At 40.0% G+C, this 25,739-nt stretch overlaps 1 protein-coding gene across 15 annotated transcripts in view; it reads left to right on the top strand.

The window, feature by feature from the left end:
- The window catches only part of EHBP1 (EH domain binding protein 1), a 207,348-nt gene that overhangs the window by 142,822 nt on the left and 38,787 nt on the right, over positions 1 to 25,739 (top strand). For 4 of the 15 annotated variants that reach the window (XM_038133307.1, XM_038133314.1, XM_038133299.1 and 1 more), the window contains 5 exons: positions 11,413 to 11,560; positions 19,048 to 19,164; positions 21,974 to 22,101; positions 24,754 to 24,895; positions 25,046 to 25,152. In XM_038133307.1, the coding sequence (XP_037989235.1) occupies positions 11,413 to 11,560; positions 19,048 to 19,164; positions 21,974 to 22,101; positions 24,754 to 24,895; positions 25,046 to 25,152 (642 nt within the window). The remainder of the gene's footprint in view (positions 1 to 11,412; positions 11,561 to 19,047; positions 19,165 to 21,973; positions 22,102 to 24,753; positions 24,896 to 25,045; positions 25,153 to 25,739) is intronic. The other 11 variants (XM_038133305.1, XM_038133308.1, XM_038133313.1 and 8 more) reach the window with 9 other exon arrangements.

Here is a 25,739-nt window from a genome sequence, read left to right as displayed (position 1 = left end):
TTGGCTGCATACATTTGCACAGATACTGGATATGCTGACTGCAATAAAATAAAAACAAAGAATTATTCTAAATGCTCAAAAAAACCCACTTTAATAAATGATCCCATTTATTGATCATGTCCGGCAATAATCTGCTGCCCCTCTGAACTAATAAGCTCCAAAGTATCCAAACTCACCTCCAATAAGTAAACTGGAGCCAACATGAACAGAAGTGGTATCAAAAGCAAATTCAGAGTAGGCAGCAAAAATAGAATATCTTATTTTGATTGAAAGATGCCTTAAACTCAAGGTAGCAATGCAAGTGTTCTTTCCTCCAGTTATATCTTCAGGTTCTTGAAAATGAGTACATAATAGCTTCATTTAGTTTGTTGGGTTTTTTTCTGTGTCAAACCAGAATCCCTACTTCTGTTGCATTAGGAAAGGTATCCAGTTCACTGCTGGATTTTTTTGCCGCCTCCTCAGTTGGAAAATAAATGTCTGTGATTGAGGTGGTTGTGTTAATTCATTTAAGCACTCTAAAATTATTGTTATCTTGTTTTTCTTTAAAAAAAAAAAGACCTGATCTTTATTAATTAAACATCTAGCATGAATTTATTGAGGTGTAAGACTTTGCAGGTGGCAACCTTTGTATTTTAATATTAATTGGAAAATATTGATTGAAAAAAGACTAGTCTGTCATGCTGATAATTGCAACCAGATTTAGATATGATCACTAGATCTTCCCAAGATTACAAAGAAGGAGTTACCATCTAATTGGTAAAAAGATTGAACATTATTTTGGTAATTCCTGAGCTTTGGTAACTTATTCCCTGTTGTTCATTTATATGTCTTGTTTGTATGCCACTAAAAAGTGGTAAAATATGGTGTAAGCTGATAAGACTATGCTGTGGAGTATTTACATTTCATGAGCATTCTAAGTTTTATAGTTGTTTTAACAATATATTTTTCTTTAACTGGAGAAAAGACCTGCTGACTGAACACTTCAAACCCACAACTGACCTGATATTTACTTCTTTATAGCGACACACTAAGGTTGAGATAGTCTGATCTCAATTCCTTGATGGCAGGAACAAGCAACTTATTTTATTTAATGTTCCTCAATGAATGAAAAAAAAAAATCAGTAACTTTCCAAAGAGGTTCTACATCTTTGACTTCATATTTGGTCTGTTTAAGCACTTTCTTAGTATGAAGTTGTGATATTTCACTGTACAAAAATATTGCTGTAGACAAGTCCCTGATGTAGCTGGGAAAATAAATCAATTAGTGCAAGTAAACTAATTTTTAAGAAGAATTAGTATGCACTGTCAGTTTTATAGCAGGAAGGATTTCCTGTATAAATCATAACCTTTGATAATGCATTACAAATGTTAGTAGTTTCAGTTTTAGATACAAATGCTTGAATTTCTCAGCTGATTTTTATTGCTGTTATCTCTGTAATATGTATCTGTTTACACCAGTTAAGGATCTGTCCTAAATATATAAATTTATTTATTATGTGGCTGTAAATTCAAGGTGCTGCACAGTCTGCAGTCATACCATTAACTTGCACGCTGACAGAAAATAAGCTGGCAGTTTATTAATGGAATTTTAAGACCATCCGAACAAAATTAGTTCCAAAATTTTAGTGTCTTCTATCCATTTATAAATATTAGGGAAAAAAATAGAAGTCTCTGTTTCAGAGCTATCCCTTTGTGTGCAGAGTGAGACCCGGGTTTCTTAGCCCCAGGAATGCTCTTTTTCTATCGCTGCTAATAGCTGTGGACGTTTTCCGTGTGGATGTTCAGTACACGCTGTTGTGAATCCCAGGATGATATCGCCATTACTTAGAGCTGTATTTTGCATTGCCTATTCTGTGATTGCTCAGCATGCACAAGGGTAGAGTTAAAATCTTTATTCATTTCATTTAAAAATGTTTCTTTTGTTCTCCTTATCGTGTTCTGGCTTTCCCAAGGATATATGCCTTGAACGAAAAGTCACATGTGCATTACTAATTGTGTGCCATTGTATTTACAGTTCCTAGTGGTGGCACTGTGAAGCTACTAATTCTTTTGCTTCACTTGATGTAAAATAATCTGAGTGTCTTTGATAGCAGTGAAACAGTATTAATTGTTTTGTACATTTCTTGGTCACTCTTCTTAGGTGGTCTTCATAATCTATTAGAACTTTCAGCCAGATTTTTGTAATGTCATGCCTCCAGCAGTGATTAAATTGGTAATTAATGAACAGTCCTTGGCAACATAAACCACATCCCGTTAATTTTCCCTTTTGAGTTTTTCGAAGTTGTCGTCTCTGTCAGAAAGCATTGCGCCACCTTGCTACGGCCCCTTGGCATGGAACCACAGCGACGGGATTTTTTGCAGCCATTAGTAGATCAGAGCAGTAATTTCACAGTATTTTGGTCAGGGTAATTATAGTACCAAGTACCGAGTAGAGTTGGGAATTCACACAAGAAGTCCAGAAATACCAGGTGAGCTTCCTTGTGTTCACTGGGACGTTATGATTAGTTTAATTGGGCTTTGTTTGATTTCAGCCGCGGAGACTCTTTGTGCCACGGCACTGCAGCCACTTTCCACTTTAGTGTTTCTGACCTGCATTGACAGGAACTGGTGCAAAAATGAACTCTTTGAAGTGGGGACTCTTTGGAGAGGGCAACTAAAAAAGGGGAAGAGTGATGTGTAAGTAGTGTACTGTAGCAAAGCGCGACACCGGCCCAAACACCCTGCGTTTTGCGGGTGATGTGATTCAAATCCTTTCATATTTTCGACCGGAACAGATAACATTTCTGCTACGTTTGTGCAAATCTTGAGTAAATTGCTGCATTTAAAAACGCAATCTGTTTTTAATCACTGGCTTTTACATAGCACCTGCTGTTCTACCTTCCTTTGAAGATACAGTTGTTTCTCTCACTAGAAATTCTGTGAATCGTCTATTTAGTCCTGCAAACAAATCTGGGCGAATGCATTAATGAGACTGCAGCTGCACTTAGCAGTTCACATGTCACAAAATAGTAGGTAAAGGCATTCATACTTGAGTGACTGACTATAGGTGTAGTGGCCTTCAGCAGTACATTGTGCACATTAAACTTTAAATAGTCACTTGCCTGTTGGCTTCTGAATGAAAGGACTGTCACTGGTCACTTCTCCTAAAGCCTTAATGAAACCAAATAGTTTGCTACGAGTTTGGGCCTAACCATTGGGGTGTTTCATGCAGTCTTGTCAGTTGATGTTCATGAATTGACTTGAACGAAGATCAAAGTGTTTCTCAAAATGGAGAAGCGGGAGAGAGACAGCTCCTTCAATTGCACCACAAGAGCTAATCAAGCCATCAGTTCTTTATGCACTCTGCGTGCCTTTAGAATTTAATACCCAATGGTTTGTCAGGACAAATTGAAATTCGGGGGTTGGCGGGGAGTGGGGGGGGAGGTGGAGAGTGTCCCTCCTCAGCCTGCTGAAAATAAAATAAGCGCTTCACTCTTCTGGAGGATTGTTTTGATAAATTTTATCATTTAATGTAAAACTGCAATGTTGATTAAACGTTTGGGGTGGAAAAAAGAAGTTACAGTGAAGCATTCAATGGGCATTATGCACCTTAGCACTGAGTAAAGATTCAGGTTCAAAGTGAAAGAGAAACTAAACTCGGGGTGATTTTTTTGTTTCTTTGATTGCTAATGAACTTTTTTTTTTTTTTTTGCTTAGACATTTTAAATTGGATTCAGAAGATAGATTTTTGAGTGTCAGTTAAAACAAAGTCATGTGAAAATGCCTCTCTCCCTCCCTCCCCTTCTCTCTTTTTAATTGATATGATTTAGGCAGAGGAAAATGGTAAGGGGGATTTTTCTATTGCAGAAGCAATTTTTAAAGGATTTAGTCTTATTTAGCCTGAAGGTCTTCACACTAATGAGAGCACTTAAGTTACGTCCAGGCGTTGATTAGACAGCTCATCTATCAACTGGAGCATGAGAATTTGTATTTTAGGTACCTTTTATACATTATAAATTTTTTTATTACTTTAGACTTTATTTTCCACAAATCTTTAATTACCTTCTTTCACATCCAAGGTGTCTGTAACTCAGCTGACAGACTACAGATGTGAGCAGGGAAATACTCTACGTTTGATGTTGAGTGCATTTCGATAATACAGAAATTTCGACAATATCGAAACTGCATCAGTAGAAATTGGCATGCTGGATGCAAATTGCTACCAAGATACATTGCTTAAACTGCCACAAGCTGTCTCAAAGTCCAAATGCATTTATTCAGGAAACACAGAATTGTATATGTATATTTAAATGCCCAGCTACTCCCCTCGCCCCTGAATTGTGAATGCTCTCTCTACCTGTAGTTTTTTTGCCATGTTTAAAACACAATAGCATCTTAATTATTTTCTGAACCATTCTGAAAAGTACAGCTTTTGTAACTTTTTGACATTTCAGGTTTAAAAAAAATTAAAACGTTGCCACCAGCTTGCACTATGAGCAGCCTGTAATAACAGTTAAAAAAGCTTTCTGAACTATTTGACAAGATTTCTTAGTGCTGAGGCCATATGCTGTAGCCTTTAAGCTATTTCTTCCTATCAGTTTCATTATCACCTGCCTCTGAGTCTCCAATATCATCAGTAAGCACATGCAGAATCATAATTATGCCATGTACAAGTTCTTTGATAACATGTACAGTTTTCTTCTTAATTCTTTATCAAATGCATTGATCGTGGCATGTGTGCATTGATCCAGGTCCACCATCTGGCTGTGTGTGATAAGCACAGTGGCATCTTTGCATTTCCACTGTCATTCATTGCGCTACAATTTGGCTGCAGGGGAGTAGTGGCTGGGATTAGCCCTGTTCTGCTACTTACTTGCATTTTAAGTTGACACCTCTACAGCGGCTCAGACCACATTACAAACTGAAACACATACGCACGACTTAGTGATGTGACACTCCTCAATAAGCTTACTCCACTAGCTACTCAACAATCTGTAATTGGATTTGTAGGAATAACAGCAAAAGATTTCCTAAGAATTGCTGGGGACAGAAGGTGAAGTTTTCTCATTATTGGCAAAAGGCTAGGTATAGATCTTAGGCGATTGGTATTTTCCATTAAAAAAACCTGCCAGCAGTTTGCAGGACTTTTTCAGACAAAAAAAAAAAAAAAAAAGCCAGCGAAATAGGGTCCAGGGAGATGTGGGGTTTGCACTTGTTCTTTTCATTCTCATCACATAGAAGCAGACAGGGATCTTGTTACCCTCCCCCAAAAATTGAGAGAAGGCGGGGAGGAAAACCAACTTTCGGAGGCCCCCTGCAGCCCGCTGGCTTTGTTCGGCTGGGAGTGACCCGGGAGCATTCCTCAGGAGGGCACGTCCCCTCCCTTAGCGCGGGGCTGCCCGCCCGAGGAGGAAGCTTCCCAGGATGGCAGTCTGAGAGATGCTGCTCTCCAGCTTACGCATCCCATACACTTGCCAAAAGTCTTTGTTTCATAACACCACTTCTTTTTTTTAACTTTTTTTTTTTTAATTATAAAGTCAAGTTTACACAAGAGAAAATCCCTTAAGTGGAGCTCGACAAATGTTGACTCCTACAATGAGTAAGCAGCTTTCTTAACTTCTGTCTGTAACTCAACTGTGCAAACGCACAGAAAACACCATCTTTAGCCTGTTCATCTTGGATTCTGCCGTGTCTGGATGGTGGCACTATTTTAGGATATTTCTGAGCCGGCATGCTTGAGCCCCTGTTTGTGGGTCATGCCTATAGCACCGACAGTCACAATGACAGGCAGAACAAGCTCATGGATCCCAGTACCTTAGGTGATTGTTGACCTTAATTATACTTCCTGGATGGGCGAGAGCACAAACTTGCCTAAGCAGGGAAAATTCCAGAGAAGAAGTTAGTGGAGGCCTTTGTCTCTGCTTTTGGTTTAGGTCATCTTTCTCGGTGCTGTTTCCTGGTGTTTCCTCTGCACCAGCACAAGCAAGCAAGGACAGAAGGAAAACACAACGTGATTTTGGAATTGGGTATCTCAGCCTGTCCCTGAAACTTGCAGTAGAGCCAAGTGCTGTGTGAAACAGACGAGATCACCTCTGTCGCAGAGATGTGCAGCCCTGAAATGGTTAAATGAGTTAAATCTTATTTATCTGAATAGAACTTGGGGGCTATTTAGCAGAATGCTCCAGCACAAATACCTGTGGTTCGCTTTGACGTTACAATTTTTTTGTTGGTTTCTTTACTTATAAATACTTGAACTGTTAGACCTTTTACTTTTTTCTCTGAGAAAGATGTATTTGTACCAGATTAGAAAAGCTAAACTGTTTCTTTACATTGAATAATCAGCCTGTCATGACAAATCTATCTACTTCTGCATGAGTAGGTGCCAGTTTGACTAGCTTCTTTTAGGCTCACACTGAGTTTTAAGCTGGATCCGTGTGCATGACTGGCAGTGCATTTGTTGGACCAGATCTAAGGAGCCAGAGAGCGTTCAGCTCCTTTTTTGCCTACAAAAGAGCAGCCAGACAACCAGCAAGAGGCCTTGGATGTAGCACAAGGTGATACTTACTTAGTCAGCCATTCTTTTTTTTCAAATTTTTTTTTCCATTCAGTAAACCAAGAGTTTTTCAGTTTCACAATGACACAAGGAATTAAATTATCAGTGGATTGTTTTTCTACAGCCACCATTCTTCACAGATAAATACTGTACCAACTGAATTGTACATTTTCCAGAACAACATAAAATTATTTTTAAAATTAAAAAATAAAAATAGGAGAAATTGTTGGCTACTTCTTTAAAAATGCCTCCTTGATTGAAGGAGATGTTTTCCATTTTACAGCCACACCGTCCCATTTTATTGTGAATTTTGGGAGCTTTTTTCTTAAGGGGGACAGCTTTGTTAAGATATTGTTTGTGATTCTTCCAGTTTTGACTTTGAGCTACTTCTGTGTTCATTCTGTCTTGTCTCATCAGTGTATCAATGCCATAGCTTCTAAGCCAATAGCTACTTAAGCAGTTTGATACTTTTTGTGATGTGCATTCATGAAAAAATATTTTCAAGCTACATGCAGTTTATGAATAGTGAGGTAGCTGGTGTAGACACCAGGCAGAAGGCAGAAAATACCCAAGATGTTAATGTCTGTCTTTGCTACCACCTCTTACAATCTGAACATCCACAGAAATCCAATGCCACTTTTGTTTATGCCGAGTGTTCCTTGCTTAGCAATCCATATTTTGCTTACTACCTGTGTATTTTGAGCTGTTCTGAAACAGTGGTAGAGACCAAACATAAATGTGATCCCTAGGGTGATCAAAGATTTAATCTGACCAGATGGGACAAACTTGAGAAAGATTTTGACTTTCCACTCTGTTTTGCAACAAGAAAGGCTGATTTTTTTTTTTTTCTCTCATCCTTTCTTTGTTAGCAAAGGCAGAGATCAGGCCATCCCCAGAGGAATGAGCAGGTGTGGCCATTTACAAGCATGTCTGGTTATATTATAAACCAACATAAGAAAAGTTTGAAATGGTTTGAAAAGATCTGCTAAACAGTTTTAATATTTCATCCCAAATCCTATTTCTTCAAACAAGAGCCGATCAAGGTCACAGTACAACCCAGCCTGCTCAAACCTTTAAAGCTCATGTAATTTTATTTATTTTTTTAAGGTTTTTTTTTTAATTCTGTCTTCTCTTCTAACTGAATAGGTACATTTTGGTAATCCTGAATAGGTACATTTTGGTAATCCTTGCCTCTGGACAAGCACAGAGTCTTTTTCTTTCTGAATGGCTAATAACAGAGCCGTTCTTCCTGTCTAATGATGAAAGAGGTGGCAGTCAAGTTCTTTCTCTAAGATGTACTGTGCACTCACGGCTGACCACGAACCATTTTGAAACCTACAGCTTCAGGAATTGCTCCCTCTCATACAACTCTGGTTTGGTTTTGTTGCTGTGGATTACAAGCAATTTACCATATTTTTTAAATTTTACTTTTGTCCCCTAGTCTATGGACACAGTAAAGAATTTACTTTTTAAACGTCAAATAAATGTAGTTCACCACATTGTATTTTTTTCATAGTGAGAGGATGATACATTATCAGAATTCTCGTGTAAAATCAGTTTGCATCCTCCCAAAATTCTACCAAAGGAGGACTGAAAATCCCTAGCAAAGATTTTGTGGTTTATTTTCTTTTTAATGTGAGAAGATTGCAAAATTTTTAGTTATTTAAGGAAATGGTTTTTAAGGGGTTGTTTGGGAATTTTTTGCCCTGAAAGACTCCACCACTCTCAATATTTTCCTGAGTTGGGCAGCTCTCAGCTGGCTGGGAAATGATCTCGGAAACTGCCCTGCCAGTGTTTCACATTCAAATTCACCTTCCCAAATCCACGGCATAATTTTTGGCCAAAGTAATGTCAGTCACTGCTGTCTGCGGCGAGTACAAACAGGACCCCCTAATGGCAGCCATTTTTATTTGTTTCTTAAGATCCAAAGGCTGCTGAAAGAACAATTGGATAAAGTTGAGGATTGGAGAAGCTTGATTTTCTTGTTCCAGTGAAATGAAACTCCCGTCCTTTTTTTTCTTCCCCTTTCCCTTAAAAGCCGGAGTCAGCTAGGGGGTTGTAGCTGTGTCAAAGCCGTTGGGATGCCACTGCTGATCACTTTAATTACTAGGACTAAGGAGGATAAAATTAAAAGTAGCACCATTGAAGCAGTGGAAGAAAGCTTGCCGAGATGTCAGTGAACTGTGAAATATAAAAATTGCATACCAATACATTTTTATAGGAGGGAAACAAGGAATTACATTACTTATTCTTGAAGAGTTTGTCCTTAAATAGTGAAGTTTTCCTCACTGTGCATCTGCATGGCAGATCTTTAAACTATTACAAAATAGTGGGGGGAAGTAACAAAGAAAACTGTAATGTCTCTTTGGCGTGTGAGAGGGTGGAAGATTTTACTGAGTTTTCTTTTCAATTGTACAGGGAAAAATAAGTCACTGTGTGTGTGTTTGCTTGGTCCTTTCTTGGTGCAGTGCTTCTTTTCATATCTTCTGGGTTGGTTTTTTTTATATTTTTGTTTGTGTCTCTGTACCTCTCTCAAGTCCTTTCCTTTCCAAATTCTAGCTTGATATGCTGTTTAACTATTTTCCTGTACCTCAAAACTTACTCTCTCTACTTTTTCTGCTCTCAGTTTCATTGCCCCTTCTTACCAGTGTTTCTTTTGCCAAGCTCAGTGACGGAGGTTCAAATACCTGAATTGAATTTAAGCAAGAACTAGGCTGGTTTTTCCCTTATCCGCTGGTGATGATTGGCTTAATCAGCACAAACACAAGCCACCATAATCTGTGTTTGCTTGGAGATCCCCGGGATGTTAATGACTATGCTAATAATTCAGGATGCAAGTTCTCTTTCAGGAGGAGGGGAGGAAGGAGGGAGAAATCAGCCAGCTCAGTTTAGGGCATTTTTGTCACAAACAGGTAACTGGCACTATTTTAAATTACATGTGCTGAAGTAGATTGTTTGACGTTAAACCATGTGGGAATCTTAGTTTTGTACATTCATTCTTAGAAGTCATTTAAGTTCCCGTATCCAAGGAATTAGGAATATTAGAGATTTGAGCAGTTTTATTTCAAGTAAAATTCAATGTAATTAATGTTACCAAATACTGTGGGTCGAAATAAAACTGTTTGCTGTGTCAGTTGGCTGGCTAGAAATTAAATTAAATTGATCTATTATAGTGCATAGGAAGGAGGGGGGGGGAATCTTTCCAGTTGTCTTTCTAATGTGTACTTTACTAAATAAATTTTTGGTAGAATTGTTGCTCTGTGCCTTCTGGGAAGTTAAAGGGTGGGAAAGCAAACAAAGCCCATGTGCCATCCCACTGCCTCGCAGGGCCCAGGCAGAACTGTCTTTCCAGGGGAGGACATTAGGAGAAAAGTAAATCAAGGCAATCTGATAGGGAATCGGGACTCTGTCACTCAGAGGCGAGATATTGTGCTGTGTCCATATACTTTGTTTACTGTAGGGTTTTATGAGTTGTAACCTGCCCATGCAAGCTGTTAATGAGGCTAAATCTTTCTGCTGGAGGATTGAATTACAGCACACCTCTGGGCTAATGGTTATAAACAGAAAGTCCCATTAGGGCTGCATTCTGATTCAGTCATTTGCATTTTTTCTATTGTGCCGAGAACAATGCTGAGTAAATAGCTACAAACAAACAATTTACATGGAAATGGATAAAATGTACCTAATTAGTATTTTGCACTTGTTTTATTAATGATTGCTTAAACTAAATGGCACTTAGCAACAGCTCTCACCAGCCTCTGCAGGTGTGGGATGCTCAAGTTTCTGGGTTGGTGGGAAGGCTGCCAGAATGGCTCTCCAAAATTAGGCAGTTTGTTATATTCCACTTAGTTCAGGTCAACAGCCTGTACCTGGGATTTATCCAGGTCATTATGTCCATAATACATAAACTTATTGGCAGGTTAGATTTAAGCCAAGCACTGACTTCTTTGCACTTTATGAGCATTTCTGATATTGAGGGGAGGGGAAGAACAGTCCTAACTTAGCAAAAATCCCATGCTTATGGCGAAAACTGAAGTAGTTTCTCTTGAGGACATGGTGAGTCTTACAGATATGTTTAAACAGATCTTTTTCTGTGGTTTTTTTATCATGGTGGGTTAGTCTTTTATAAAATTTCATGCTGCAGATCTTTGCTTATTTATGTAACTGAAATATTATCATGCTTCTAATGTATGAGCTTTAGTGAGACAGCACTATCTGGCATGGTTCCAGTATGATTCCTTTAATTATTGACCAAAGCCCCACTAGTAGGATGTTTTAAAGGGATGCAAAGTCTTTTCTGCTCTGAGAGCATGTATTGTTCTTTCAGTAATTTTCATTAGGGTTTTTTTGCGTTTTTTTAAAGAAAAATATCCATTGAAGTCAAAGAACATGCCTCAGATTTGATGCCACTTTATACTTTGAAGTCAGCTTGGTGCTTGGAGTAACCAGGAGCACTATCTGGCTTCTCAGTTCAATTCTGTGACAGAAAACTGCTCAAATGAGTAATTCAATTTAGTAAAACCGTTTTATAACCACAGTAAATCTTCACTCAAATCACTCATTGGGTGTGATTACTTGGAGACTAAAGTGTCTGCAAATTTTCATCAAGGTGTTTTTATAGAACATAATTTATAAAAGCTTTACATCGCAAATCATCAGGTTTCTAATGTAGTAATAATTTGGGGAATGCTTAAAAAAAATAATCTGACGCATGGATGTCTTTAAAAATTGTGGTGTGACACCCAACTGATATCGAGCGTCCTATTTATAATGTGGGCCAAGCACCATGCTGTAAACCAGTTCCTATCATGATGATCAGATTGAGAATGAAATTGCATTTCTGTCAATTACTGAGTTGGCAACTGTTCAATATATCTTAGCAGCAAGATGAAGAGCGGCGTCGGCAGCTGAGAGAGAGAGCTCGTCAGCTAATAGCAGAAGCTCGATCTGGAGTGAAGATGTCAGAACTTCCCAGCTACACTGAAATGGCTGCAGAAAAGTTGAAAGAAAGGTCAAAGGCATCTGGAGGTGAGCTGAGGAACCTTGTACCTTATTCCTATGGCAACCTAGAAACCAGAGACCTTTTTGGGTGTCACTTTTATTCGCACTTCAAAACACTGTTGTTCATCAGGTGGACGTATCAAAAGACCTGGCCGTAGATGTGTTTCCTAAATCCGCGTTGTGACACCTAATTTCCAACAGTTAAAAGAAAAGCATACATGTGATTGAAAGAAAAATATGTTATGTGAACGAGTAGCTCATGTTGGCCCGTTATTTACAGATTTCTTATATCTCACAGTTTCTTAAGAATTTCATCGTTGTTGATTCTCTTCAATATATATTTTTATATAGGAACAGGGACATAATTTTGGGGAAAAACAACATTTGAAATATTTAAGAAATGTTGTTTTGTATTTATTGAGTTCAAAAGAAGAGAATTTTAAAGGTGGTCTGTGAGAGGTAGGGGCAACAACCTTTTGACTTGAAATGGCAGTCTTTTACAGACCACTTGCTTTTACAGGTTTTGAGTTGTAATATTGCTATAATGTTATTAAGCTGACTTTGAAATACCATTAAAATTCATATACCTGCCATTGCTACGAGCTGGAGTAATGTAGTGTCACTCAAACTCAAATGGGTGCTGAGCACACATTTCAGTGCAGGCTTCTTGCTCTTTTAATGTCTTCTACATATTCTAAGGGAAATAGAGTTTCTCAAACTACCTCGTAATCATAAGCCAAAGTGTAAGGAAAATCCAGCTTGATACTGACAGTGCATGTAGATTCAACAAAATATTTATTTCTTCTCTATTACGTGTATTTTGTATGCCTCAATATTTAAATACAGTCTCACTGCACCCTAAGCCCTGCAATTCTGTTCCATTTAACATCAAAGAGAAAGCCGTGAGTTTTACATCTCCCTCTGAGTCTGGTCTTCAGTTTTGCTCTCTTTGCCCAGTAAACCAAGTTTCCCAACATAACTCTCTTTTGTGACAAGTAGAGAAATTATATCCTTGATGGCAGTAAGACAGGCTGAGCCAACTGATACAGGACTTGGGTATTACCTAGGCCAGGGTATTCCTGATCCGTCTTCACAGTTCATGATTCCCCATCCTACATTATTTTGTTACTTCCTTCTCCCCGTGTCATCACGCCTGTACATAGCTGTTCCTGCCATACCTTCTCTCAAGGTAAGGTCTTTGTCTGGTTCTATCCTGGGTGCTTAGCTGGATAACAGTGACCCTGTTTTGCTGCAGTGCCTCAGTTGTAGAATTGCTAAATATCCCACTGTGCTGCTTTCTGGGATGTGGTCGTCCTCTTCATATTTTCCTCCATATTTTGCCATTTCTCTTCCTGCCCTTCATGCAATTTGTAAGCAGTCAGAGAGGTAGCCGTGCACATACATTAAAAGAAAACTGTATTTGTAGGGGGTGATTGCATATGCACCCAGAGAGTTTAGTGTTACTATAAGAGCAGACAATGTCAGCACTGATGACAACTCATTTATAAAGCGATCTCCACTCTACCTGTTGGGTTTTATCCAGCTTTCTGCTTTTGCATTGATTTATACTTCCTACTTGGATTTTTTTTTCATTCGTGCAATAGTTTGGCCAATCTTTTTGAACTTCTCTTGGACCTAAAGTTTTCATTCCCTGTCTTGTGTATCCCTCTTTGCTCTTTTGTGTCAGTGTGCATTTTTTAGCATTTTCTTCTGCTTCCTCCTTCTCAAAGAGTTTTCCTTATGGTACATCTTACACATAATTCTACCACACCCCTAGTATTTTAAGGTGCTACACCAAATCTCCCCTAAAGAAGTTAATTTTTCTAAAATGTAGTAGTTCTGTGAAATGACACCAACACTTTACAGAACAAATGAATTGGAATTACTTCTGGGTTTAGTCTTTTTGGTTTTTCAATTTCCACCAAAAATTAGGATTTAATAGACAGTCACCTTGTTACTACCGAACTTTGAATGTTTCCTCTAACTGCATTCACATTTTTATTGTGTTGAGTCCTGTATTCCCTACACAATACCCAAGACAAGCTTATTATCTTGTGTTTTCTGAGCTCTCTTGTCCATTATACATCATTAATCTCTTCTTCTGCATTGATTGCAATTACTTTTTGATTTACAAAAAGAGAATGTACCAAATAATTTCACTCTCAATTCAATTATTTCCAAAAAAAGTGACATTTCAGCTCTGGGATTCTGGAGTCTTTAAAGACTAACTTCTTCCTTACAACTGTAGGTAAAAGCATGATCTCTCCCATTGTTTCTATGTGCTCATTAAGAATTTCACGCTTTGGCACTGGTGCAATATTCTTTGTTAAAAGGCTTTACTTTATCAAGGTCTGTGAAACTCAAGTGACTATGGCACGTTGAAACTTTCCTGGATAAGCAACATCCCTAGCTATGAAATCCAGTCTTTTTCGTAGGTTCTTTGGTATGTGAGACAGAAAATACTTCTTCCTACCAACTGCCAGAGGGTTTGGGATGGCAGCTTCAAATTTATTAGATGTCCTATTAGCTTCGGGCCGATAAGCGGATGCCTTGAGATGGATCCAGGGACAGTGTCGAGATAGAGATCCAAATATCCCCCCTTTTCCTAGCAGCACTGGGACAACAGAATTGACATATTATCTAGGAATTGTCCCTGAGCAGTGGAACACCCGTCTGTTCTTCCGGGATTTGGGTGGTGTGTTTTCTTTACTCTCTGGCACATCTCCGTCCTTTATTTGAGCTGGTGTCGGTGTGAAGAAGTGGCTTGGAACGGAGGGTGGTGAGGACAGGGTATGTTCAAGATCTCACTTCTGAGGCATTGATCTTCAGGGAGTAAATGTGGTAGCACAGCCTTGCTCTTCATGTTTGGTCTCCAACTCATGGAACAAGTGTTAGGTCCTTAATATTTTTAGTGTTTCTATCTGTCAACAGTTACTGCTGTAATTTCTTGTCCTGACATCAGATTTCTTGTACACGGAACCAGTATTTCAGCTCTGCATTTCTTCCATTCCCTGCCTTTGCTGCCTTTATTACTGTGCACAGGCTCCTGTCACATCCTGGAGCCTTAAAGAGAACTCTGTACCTGGAAGTAAATAAACTAAATATTTCAACATCCACAAGCCTGAAGGACTTCCCAGAGACAATGCTGAAGGCTGGAGATATCTTCCCTGAAGAGCAAGTGCTGTTTGTGCAGCTTCTCCCAATAACATGATCCAGCCTCCATCAATGCTTTTGCTTCACTATGAAAATTATTCCTTTTTCATTTAATGTAGAAATTGATGCAGTCAGCTGCAAATCCTTTCTGTGTGGACAAGCTTAAACCAAGTCAAGAGAATATCAGTTTAACCACAAATTAGGCCTGACCTTTATCTGAATAGTAAGACATAAGAGCTATAAAATGCCTCTGGGTCCCTTTCCACCAATATTCTGGCGTTTCCACGTGGTTGCAAAAGATACTTATTTCCCTCTCTCCAGTCCAGACTGCAATCCATGCTGTGCAGGAGTTGGTCAGTGCTTTTAAATTGTTGACTCAATCCTTTATCTTTTATTTTGTTCATTCCTTCATGACATAGTAAAGCTTTACTGTTTTTCTGGGATTCAAATTTACATACTTTCCAAGGAAGCAGTACTTCAGTCCTTCAGTCGTTTTCTAAATATCTGCCCTGGTTCTAGACCAAGTGCTTTAAGATTTTCACACTAGCAATTTGTTCTTTTCATCAAAGATATCTGTTATCTCTTCGTCATGTTGTTCCTTTTATCATTTATAATTGCAAAATCTTGTTGTAACATGCTGCTTAAACACATTTCCCTTTTAATACAGTGGAAGAACATTGAACCGGAAAAAAACCCTAGAGTAATTTAAATCAAGGAATCTAGATTTTTAAAGATACTTGAAAAAATCTGAAATTACTTCAAATTACTGCTTTTAATTGATTTTTTTAAAATAAAGTGTAAATGTCCTGATAATCATATTCAGTCAAAGTCTGCCAACTTTAAATTAAATACTGGGTCAGGTCATTATCTGATACCAGAAACTAGTGTCGTCCACATTGCCATCTCTTTTGTTTCCTAAAATGGTGGTGTCAAAGGCAGTGCCTCTGATCTCATCTTGCTATATTAAATTAAAGAAAATCAAATAATCTAATATAAGCATTCCCTTAGTATGCAGGAGTCTTAAACCCTATCATCTTGTTTGGATTGTTTTGACACATCTAGCATGTGGTGGGATGACTAGTAGCTGTGAGCTGACCTTGTGAGCTGACTCCTTTGGGTGATTCCAAAAGTCATTGCCTGCTTCTAGGCCCCAGGTAAATTTGGTTTCCCTCTGCCATGAGAGTGTCTCTCTTTCTTCCCTTCTACCCCTTCCACAGTAGCCCAGTCATACTTTCAGTGTGCCCTTGTGAACTCCAGGATGTATCTAAGAGTACCATGGCCTGAATGCCACTGAATTTCTCCAACACCATCATGAAGGATTTATAATGGTGTGCAAAGTCCAGCTCCTCATCAGAAACAATAGAGCAGCTTTGAAGGAAATTCAAAACCATCAAAATTGCTGCTGTTGTTGCTTTACCATTCTCTATTTTCTCTTCAATCTGCTTTTTATCCCTTTACTTTTTGTCCTTTTTTCCACTTCATGAAGATCATGCTGTGCCGTTCTACTTTGTTCACTTATCTCTGCGCTCCTGAAGTAGCAGGAGTCCAGATCCCAGGATCACCTGTGTGAGTTTAAGTGGAAACAGAGGGAGTGTCTCAGAGAGTTGGGAGTATTTCTGCCCACCCACTTTCACACCTGAAGTGCAATCTGTCAGGTCATAGGTCTGGTCGTAGATCTTGGATTGGCTGCAAGGAGATGTTCTTCATCACTCTGGCTCAATCTGGGGCAGCTTGGAAGAAAGCTGAGTCCTCAAGCGGCCAAGGAGAACGCATAGAAGGGAGCCCAGGGAAGTCATGGTGCTCAGCTGAAGCACAGGGGTTCTGCTTCACAGGCTGCTGCTCCATCACAAAACTGATGTTGGATAAGTGGGACACTGAAGTGGGAACCTCTTTGCTCCTGTCTGTGGCAGCAAGAGCCTTACCCTATATCAGCAGAGGTCTGTGAAAGATGTTGATTAGTTACAGGGCAATTGAGGAAGCAGCTGGTTAGAAAAAAGTAGTAGACATAAAAAAATCAACAGGCTCCTAAAATGGGAATTATAGGTGCTGTGGAGATAAAGGGATAGAGTAAAGATGCAGTTGTATGACCTTCGTGACAGCAGTGTGGGCCTAATTGTAAGCTTGAGGGCTGGGAATGATGTTGGGTGTATTTCCAAGCCATGAGTGATCAGCACCAATCCTGGTCCAAACCTTTGGGATTCAGAATTATGGCATCATGGTACTATATTTAGGATCCTTTTTGTTTATATGATGTTTGAATATACCCATATCCTGTATTTGTGATTTTTTTTTTTTGTCCTTTCTTAGATATTTTAAAGTTCCTTTAGTTACGGTCTTGTTTCTTCAGGCGTACTTTAGCCTCCTCCTTTTTATCATTTTTACACACATGCATGTGTACACAGGAAAAAATGTTAGTGGAAGTCTGAACAAGAGTAGATACCATTTGATATGAAATCGAAAAGTGAGTAAATACAATGTATCTACTTACTTTGAAAGTACTAATCTAGCTTTTATGGACTTGAATTTCATTATATATTTGTATTGAAAATGTGAGTCAGGATTTTTTCTGGGATCTGCTTCACAATTCAGAACTTGCTATTTGATCTTCTTCAGGTTACTTACTCTTTCTGTGCCATAATTTACCTACATCATCATCATAATTGTAATTATAGTAATCACCTACTTCATAAAACATTATGGGGCTCATTTATGAGTTATATTCATAAGCTGCTCTGAGAAACTTGGTAGAAAGAATCCATAAAAATATAATTACAATTATTATTTTATTTAAAATGTGTGTAGCTTACAAACAATGCTGATGAAAAGTAGTGCAGTAAAGCACTTTTAACTCATTCATCAATGACTTGGATGAAGGGGCAGATGCCTGCTCAGCAAGTTCACTGGTGCCAGGAAGCTGGGAGCAGTGGCTGATACCCCAGAGGGCTCTGAGCCCTTCAGAGGGACCTCGACAGCCTGGAGGGATGGGCAGGGAAGAACCTCCTGGAATTCAACAGGGGCAAGTGCAGGGTCCTGCACCTGGGGAGGAACAACCCCAGGCAGCAGCACAGGCTGGGGTGGCCTGCTGGGCAGCAGCTCTGCACAGAAGGACCTGGGGCTGCTGCTGGACAATGAGCTGTCCATGGGCCAGCCGTGCCCTGGGGGACAAGAAGGCCAAGGGGACCCTGGGCTGCATTAGGAACTGCATTGCCAGCGGGTCAGGGAGCTGATCCTGCCCCTCTGCTCAGCCTGGGGAGGCCAGTCTGGAGTGCTGTGTCCAGTTCTGGGATCCTCAGGACAAGAGAGACGTGGAGCTCCTGGAGAGGGTTCAGCAGAGGAGGACAAAGATGATGAAGGGACTGGAGCACCTCAGTTCTGAGGAGAGGCTGGGGGAGCTGGGCCTGCTCAGCCTGGAGAAGAGACACTGAGAGGAACCTCATCCATGTCTGTCAGTGCCTGCAGGGAGGGGCCAGAGCATGGACCAGGCTCTGTCCAGAGGCAATGGGACAAGAGGCAATGGGACAATGGGGCAGGAACTGAGGCTCAGGAAGTTCCACCTGAACATGAGGAAGAACTTCCCTGTGCAGTGCCCAAGCACTCGGACAGATTGCCCAGAGAGGCTGTGGAGTCTTCCTCCCAGGAGATAGGCAAGAGCCATCTGGAGGCCCTCCTGTGCCGTGTGCTCTGAGATGGCCCTGCTTGAGCAGGGAGGTTGGAGCAGATGACCCACGGTGGTCCCTTCCAGACTGACCCGTCCTGCAGTTTTGGGAAAGCAGCAATTCATGAGTGTGCTCTCGCTGCACCTGACATAGTTGCTTACTGAGCCTGATGTTCCAGGTGGTAGCATTCCTCCTAGTACCAGGAGGAGGCTCTAAAACCTAGGCAAGGTACAGTGACCGCTGCTCTGGGATGTACTATACAAGGTGAGGAGCAGCAAGTCTCACCAAGCTGGGAACTCAGTACCCGGAGCCTTTCTGAAGAGACAGGAGCTCAAGGTCCTTCTGCTGCCCAGACCCATTTGAACCTGCCAAATGGCAGCTTTGGCAGCTGTTCTGCAATGTGGAGAGCTGGGAGCCTGGGGGAAACCATTTGGACTCAAGTTACCCAGTGGTTCAGCACAGGGAACAGCCACTGCTGAGGCCAGATTCTACCTTTATTGGAGCAGGAGTTTCCAGCAGAGACCCCCATATGTTTAAGGACACATCCAGAAGTGGACAGACTGGAGTCTCCTTCCAGATTTATTTAATTATTTGCATTTTTATATTAACTCAGCTTGTTCCCTAAAACATTTCTTTTTTTTTTTTTGAGTGATGTGTTGCATGTACATATGAAAATACTAACCTTAATGCTGTGTGTTCCTACAGATGAGGATGAGGATGATGATAATATTGAGATAGATACTAATGAGGAGGCTCCTGAATGCTCTGTTACTGGAGGTGGAGATGAACTTACTAACCTAGAAAATGACCTTGATTCAACGGGTAATTTAAATAATGGCTATTTTGTGTATTTTGCATGACTAACACTCCATCATCATATAAATACTGATGTGCTGCTTGTGTCTCTGTCAGCTTTATTCCCGTGTGCCTTTTCAGGTCTCTTAAACCCTAATGTTTAAAATCCTGCCTTCACCTTTAGCTGAAATTTAAAATCAACGAAATCATTATTTCCAACAATGTCAGATTTAAATGTCTCTTGCTCTTTTGATGGGGAAGGGGGCCCTAGGCCACATTGGTAAAGCAGAGCCACCTGAAAGCACCCTGCCTGGGTTGTGCCACGTAGGCAGAGGGATGAGCAATTGTGTGGGTGACTACAGCTGCCACTCTGCACTGCCATCCTGGCTCAGGGAAGAGGAGCAAATGTGTCTTTCTGTGTTCTTATAGACTTGGTGTCTCTCTGGTGCCTTCCGAGGACCAGTTCTTGTGTTTACACCTTGTTGCCCCAGTGGGGGGAATGGAGGTATAAATATGAGCAGAAGCAGTCCTATTTACTTAACAGTGTTCAAATAACAGGGGTTTTATAAACACACGAAGTCACAGGAGTGTTATTCCCCCCTTTCAAAAAAAAAAAAAAAAGCCCAGCTGGAGTTCAGATGATAAATGTGGTGCTGAGTACATTGGAATCCTACAGTTAGCTCAGGCCTGGAGTAACTTGGCCAGCACAGGACTGTGTCTTGAAACAGGCAGTACAAGAGAGAATATCTTCAGCATCCTCTGGCTTGATTCTCCCCATGCCAGCTAGACCCAAATGGGTAGTCCATAATATGTTAAATCAGAACCTTATTAGTGTTTTTTTCTTAGTAAATTAAGCCAACCGTGGTGTGTATATAGCACTTTGTAGTCTTGCTTGCATGCAAAGGATTTGAGTAATGTCCTTTATTTTTTTCTATTTGAGGATTTCCAGACACATAAGAAAATATATTTAGTGTTTCTAGCACTTGAATTTAGCTTACTTAAATCAGAATCCTAACAAATAATTTTCCAGTAAAAACTGGTTAGTTTTAGGAGGAAGAGAAGCTGAATAAGTGAATATTCCTGTCCATTGCCCAGTGACCTACCAACATTTATTTCTGTGAGCCTTTTTTTCTGAGAGGTACCTTTTCAGGGATACAAACGCACTGCCCAGTTCTCCATGTCCACCATGGGGAGATATCCTGGAAAAGACCTGGGACATCATTTTGCAGTTCAGTCTGCACAGTAGCCAGAGGTACAGACAAATAAGAAAGAAGATGGGCAGTAATACAGAAAGCAGTCTGGTGCTTTTTAGACTACATGGATTTTGGTTTAAATCTGCCAGTTACACCAAGTGTAGGCTAAATCTCCTGGGAACGCCTAAAAGTACAACTGTTAAGTGACATTTCAGATTTGGGATCATTATGGACCATCTTAATTAGTCCCCTGCTGAATCTTAACCCCTCTTATCTCTCTCAAGAAGAGGAAACTTGTTTTTACTTCTTCTTGGTTTTAAGTACTGCTTCTGTCTGTATTTGTCAGTGTTTCTACGTGTTGTGAACCTCTTATATCATGGTTATTACATGATGTTTGTGTATAAACCCACAAGAACGTGCATGTACTTACATGTGAGCCTCAATTAAGGACACCCTGACTGGGTGTGCCAGAGGAAAGGGAAACTATCCTTTGTCATAATCCAGCCCAGCTGATTGCTGCTGGAGACAGGCAGCATTTGACTGCCCACATGCCAAAAATGTTTTGGCTAATATGCATTGGAGCGCTCCAGACCTTGGAAGGAGCTGTGTGGCTAAACAGTCATGACTCCACTTTCCACACCAGCTAGAAGTCACTACCCTGCAGTGAAAAACTCAGGTTGTGCACGTGGGAAAACACAGAACTGCTCTTTCCTCTGCCTGTGACCCAAGGCCCAGGTGTAAGTGCATCCCATGTGCAGGTGATGCTGTGCTGGCTCCGGTGCAGGGGTGATTCCTCCCATGGGGCTGCATGTAGAGTGTGTCTGGGGTCTTCTGTGCCAAAGTTGCTCTGCTTCCCTGCCCAGAGGCGGCTCCACAGTCTGTGCTGCAGCTTGCTATTAGCACCTTCGTCCTCCTTACGTGTGTGTGTGTGTGTGTGTGTGTGTAGGTAACTCCATGTGGAGGTGTGTTACAAATTTCATACAGTCAACATTGACATACAGAATGAGTATTGGTGGGAGGTAAAGTTCTCAACTGCTATTTATTTGGGCTCTGATCCAAGTTGCTAAAATTTATTTTAAAAATTTGAGGACTTCGGCAGACTTCGAGTCTGTGCCTTTGATGCAGTTCTGAAGCATTTTATGACTCCTAGTTTCAACATATTCTATGAATCATAGTAAATTATTACTAGAAAGTAGTCTTTTTTGATACTGAAATTATATGAGAAGCTGTGCCAAGAAGGATGAATTAATAGTTCATAAACTTGAGGGGTTATCAGTATGTAAATTATATGATAAATTTCCATCTTTAAATAAATGTCTTTTTAAGTGTGTTTTTATACCAAAGTATAGGTGTGTACCCATTGGGAGTAACTTTAAACATTATCTACTTTCGGTGTTTTTCATCTGCTGTCTGCAAGCATGTTTACTTGTTCAACTGGGTGTCATGTGTGCTTTCCAAGAAAAAAAATCTATGTATGTTAAAGAAACCTGCACCAATCCCAATCACAAACAATTCCTTTTATTTTTTTAAGTTCAAAATAATAGCAAAGTGAATTAAATCCACCTTTTAAATTGCTACATTGTTGTAGCAAGTCTGCATTGAAATGCATCTCACTCTGTTGTATGTGGTATTTGCATATTTAGCAGAACAAAACAGTAAGTTGGTGGATTTGAAGCTGAAGAAGCTCCTAGAAGCTCAGCCACAGGTGGCAAATTCACTCTCCAGTGCTGCTCAGAAAACTATAACAGATAGCTCAGAGCAAGACATTAAGGTAAGTTTTGCTTAATGCTTTTGTTTTGGTACCTGTGTGTTATGAGCGAGGGTTTGTATTTTGTGAGGAGGAAAATAATTTCTTACCAAATCTTTCAGAATCAGAAACAGAAAATCTTCATGGCAGTGCAGGTAGGTTTGCAATGCACTGGGTTTTTTCCTGTTGATTGATCAACACATTTTCCTTTTTTTTTTTCTTTCCCTAATCTTGATACTTGTCATTTTGTCATTGATAGAACACTAACAGCTATAAGAAGCTCTCTCAATTCTGCCTGCTCAGGTTTTTACTGATACCAGAAATGCAGCATGGGCTCCATCCTGCTGCTGGTGCAATCAGCAGCTGGACTGCCTGACCTGAATGGGAGTGGGGTTGGACCCTCAAAGATTTGCTTCCCTCCCAGTCCTGGTCCTCTGTTTTTCCTACATTAAAATTAAGCTGTGGTACACTTTAAAGGCTTACATACTTGGGGTGCTCGATGAGTGCTTCTGAGAAAAATACACATGAGTATGTGGTGTATATGGGCACTTTGCCTATTCTTAATGTTCACCACTTCAGCATAAAGTGCCCACCAATCAATTTTCCATTTCATTTTCTTAATTAGACCCCTTTTGTTCTCGCTATTCTATTTTTTAAAAATAGTCCCTGTATGTCATTAATATCCCTATGGCTCTGGGGCACTTCCAGTTGGGTATAACTTTTCACCCACCTGCAGTCTGTGGGGAGAGCACTGCTGACTGAAAGGATTTCCTTCCCCAGATACAGAGATGCTTTGAAGTCCCAAAACAATGACTTTCATTGCTTTTCCCTTACACTGTCGGTTCCTATAAATTGGTGATGAAAGTGTGTGGCAGCAGCAGAGGACTTTCGGTCTCTATCTTTGAACAAAAGGAAGCCTGGATCAAGTCTGATTTTTGCGTTCAATTTAGCTTTCTGCAGTGGATTTAATGCAAAATGAAGCTGGCCCAAGAATAATACAATGGATTGAAAAGGCTAACTGAATTAGTGGGCTTAGAGGAATACATTTGTAAAGTGGCAGAAGTCCCCAGTCATAAAAAGGTTTCTTAAAATGGGATTTACTAGCTAATCACACTGATATTTTAGCATGTTGCCAGGCCTCAAAAATTAGCCATGTTTGTTTATTTTGGTAAAGACTCTAGTTCAGGCTGTCAGATGGTTATTATACTAATAACAAGAAACCACCTTTTATTTAACCAAAATCTTATAACTACCCGACTACTGCAGCTGAAAAGTCATCCAGAAGTATAAGCGTTACTTGTTTAAGCCTTAATTCTGTGAAATGACACACAAGCTGCCTCTTAAGGTAATTTGGTATCATCTAACCTGACAAAAATTGTATTTATCTATAAAAAGCATTTGTGAAGGAGTTGATTTTTTTTAAGGTTCTCCCACAAAAAGGTGCAACTTAACAGTTTATCTCTGTGTGCGTCTTTTCTAAGGAAGAGTTGAAAGGCGGCGTTATAAGGAATATATGGTGTCCATCTGTTCTCATGGAGCTCTTGGCATTGAGGTGGATTTGTTTTTTAATAAAATGCAGTTTACAGGTTTCTAAATGAGGCATTCTGTGTTTGTGGAAAAGGATAAACTGTTACCTTCCCTTGGGGATTGTGTATCCCCGGCCTCCTTGAGGCGAGAGAATAGGCCGTTGGAGAACTCCCTCATTACCGATTGTCTCAATGCAGAGGAAGGGCAAAGTCTTGGTAGCTTTTGATAACCAGTTTCAGCATTCAGCAGGCTTAGCTATTAGTCATGCATCTTAGCCTTTCCCTATTTACTTTCAAAACACTTAATAAAAATAATAAAAGATTAGGTATAAAATGAAATATTTGTTTGGTACACAGCACCTCGGTATCTGCAGCTTCCACACACCACAGTGGTTCAGTCTTCTGGGATATTTTGTGTTGATAGAATCATTTGAATTTGTTACCAGTATTAACATAGGAAACCCTGGAAAAGATAATTGTAGTTTCCTTAGCTGTAAAGGGCTTACTTACAAATCTGGCTTTGGAAAGTTATAGCTGATGAAATGCAGTTCAGTGGGGTAGCATTATAATCCTACCTTTTAGACTTCATCCAGCATTAGTGGTTTATCTCAATGGGCATAAAATTAGAAACTAGTTCTTCTTGTCATACAAGTCTATGGGACTACAGAAAACAACAGATTTCTGTACCGGGCAGGGAGAGAGGCTAAAGGCAGCACGCTTTAAAATGATACAGATCGTGTTCAGGGGCAGAGACGCCGCGACTTGGCAGCAGCACACGCAGGGCTTGGCACAGCAAAGGTGCAAAGGAGCGAGTTTTTGTTTAAAATGGGCATCGCTGGCAAATGCCGGTCACAGTGAAGAGGTCTGCTTGGTAAAGAAGTAGAGAGTTCTGCAGGAGGGTGCCCACAGAGCAAAAAGCCAGTCATTGCCACCACTTATTAAACAAACAAAGAAAAAAAAGGAAAAGTTAATCACTCTTCTACTTTTTTCCCCCGCAGCTGAGACTTCCATCCAATATAAACCACGGCCCGAGTTGTGAAATCCACTTTGTAAAAGCTGTATCCTGTCCCCTCACAAAAACGTACCTTTCAAATTAATGTCTTCCCGCTTGTAAACAAAAGAAACTGTTGTGTGTCTGGTTTTTTCCCAGCAGAATGGAACAGAGGAACATCGTGCTGAGCGATCACAAAAAGCAGCAGAACGGTTTAGAAATCCCGTTGTGTTCAGCAAGGACTCGACCGTCAGGAAAACTCAGCTCCAGTCTTTCAGTCAATACGTGGAGAGCAGACCAGGTAGGAGAAAATATAAAACCTGTTTTCCCATCTTATGATTTAATAATATTTAACAATAAATATACGAAAACCTGATAATGTAAGTCCACATTTCAATACATAAATATCAAGCTTTATAATAATTTTACATGTCTTTTCCCTTTTTTCAAGAGATGAAAAGGCAGAGATCAATACAGGAAGATACAAAGAGAGGAAATGAGGAGAAGGCTGCGATAGCTGAGACTCAGAGGAAGCCATCAGAAGATGAAGTGCTTAATGTATATTAATTTTTTGTCTGGTTTCATGATTGCTGATAATTCCAAACTGTATGTGGAAATAGTGCCTTTATTTGTTAAAATGAGATGTTAGGGTTTTTTAGATGTCAATCTCCAGTGCATTCAAAGCAGAGTGAGAGGGGTGCACTGTTGAATTAGTCTGCAGTGTGGTGATAATTGTCAGATAAAAAAAATGAATTTTTCAGAGTTCCACAGCCCCAGCTTCCTTGAGACATTTCCATCAGGGCACTTCCCATAAAGAGATTCCAGTATTGATCTACCGGGAGGATTTTAATTATTACAATAGCAGATACCGCAGAGCTGCAGTTAGAGGGAAGAGTCACATGAGACCTGCTAGAATTTCTCAGCCAACCCATTTTGTTGGCTTGGGTTAATGGGTGTTCAACCTTTCCATTATCCAGATCAGCCGTGAATTACTAGCTGAATGATGTTTGCATTAATATAATATATATGGTAATTTCTTCACTTAATTAACGGGGAGGTTCAGCTCAGTAGGGGTATGGGCTGATCATGTGTAAAATTGATTTGTGAGGGAAATATTTGATAGACCGCAGGGAGAAAGCTGGTTT

Source organism: Motacilla alba, chromosome 3, assembly GCF_015832195.1.
Source record: "Motacilla alba alba isolate MOTALB_02 chromosome 3, Motacilla_alba_V1.0_pri, whole genome shotgun sequence".
Classification (NCBI taxonomy): domain Eukaryota; kingdom Metazoa; phylum Chordata; class Aves; order Passeriformes; family Motacillidae; genus Motacilla; species Motacilla alba.
Note: the sequence above shows the minus strand (reverse complement) of the source record. Positions and strands in the feature narration are given on the sequence as shown.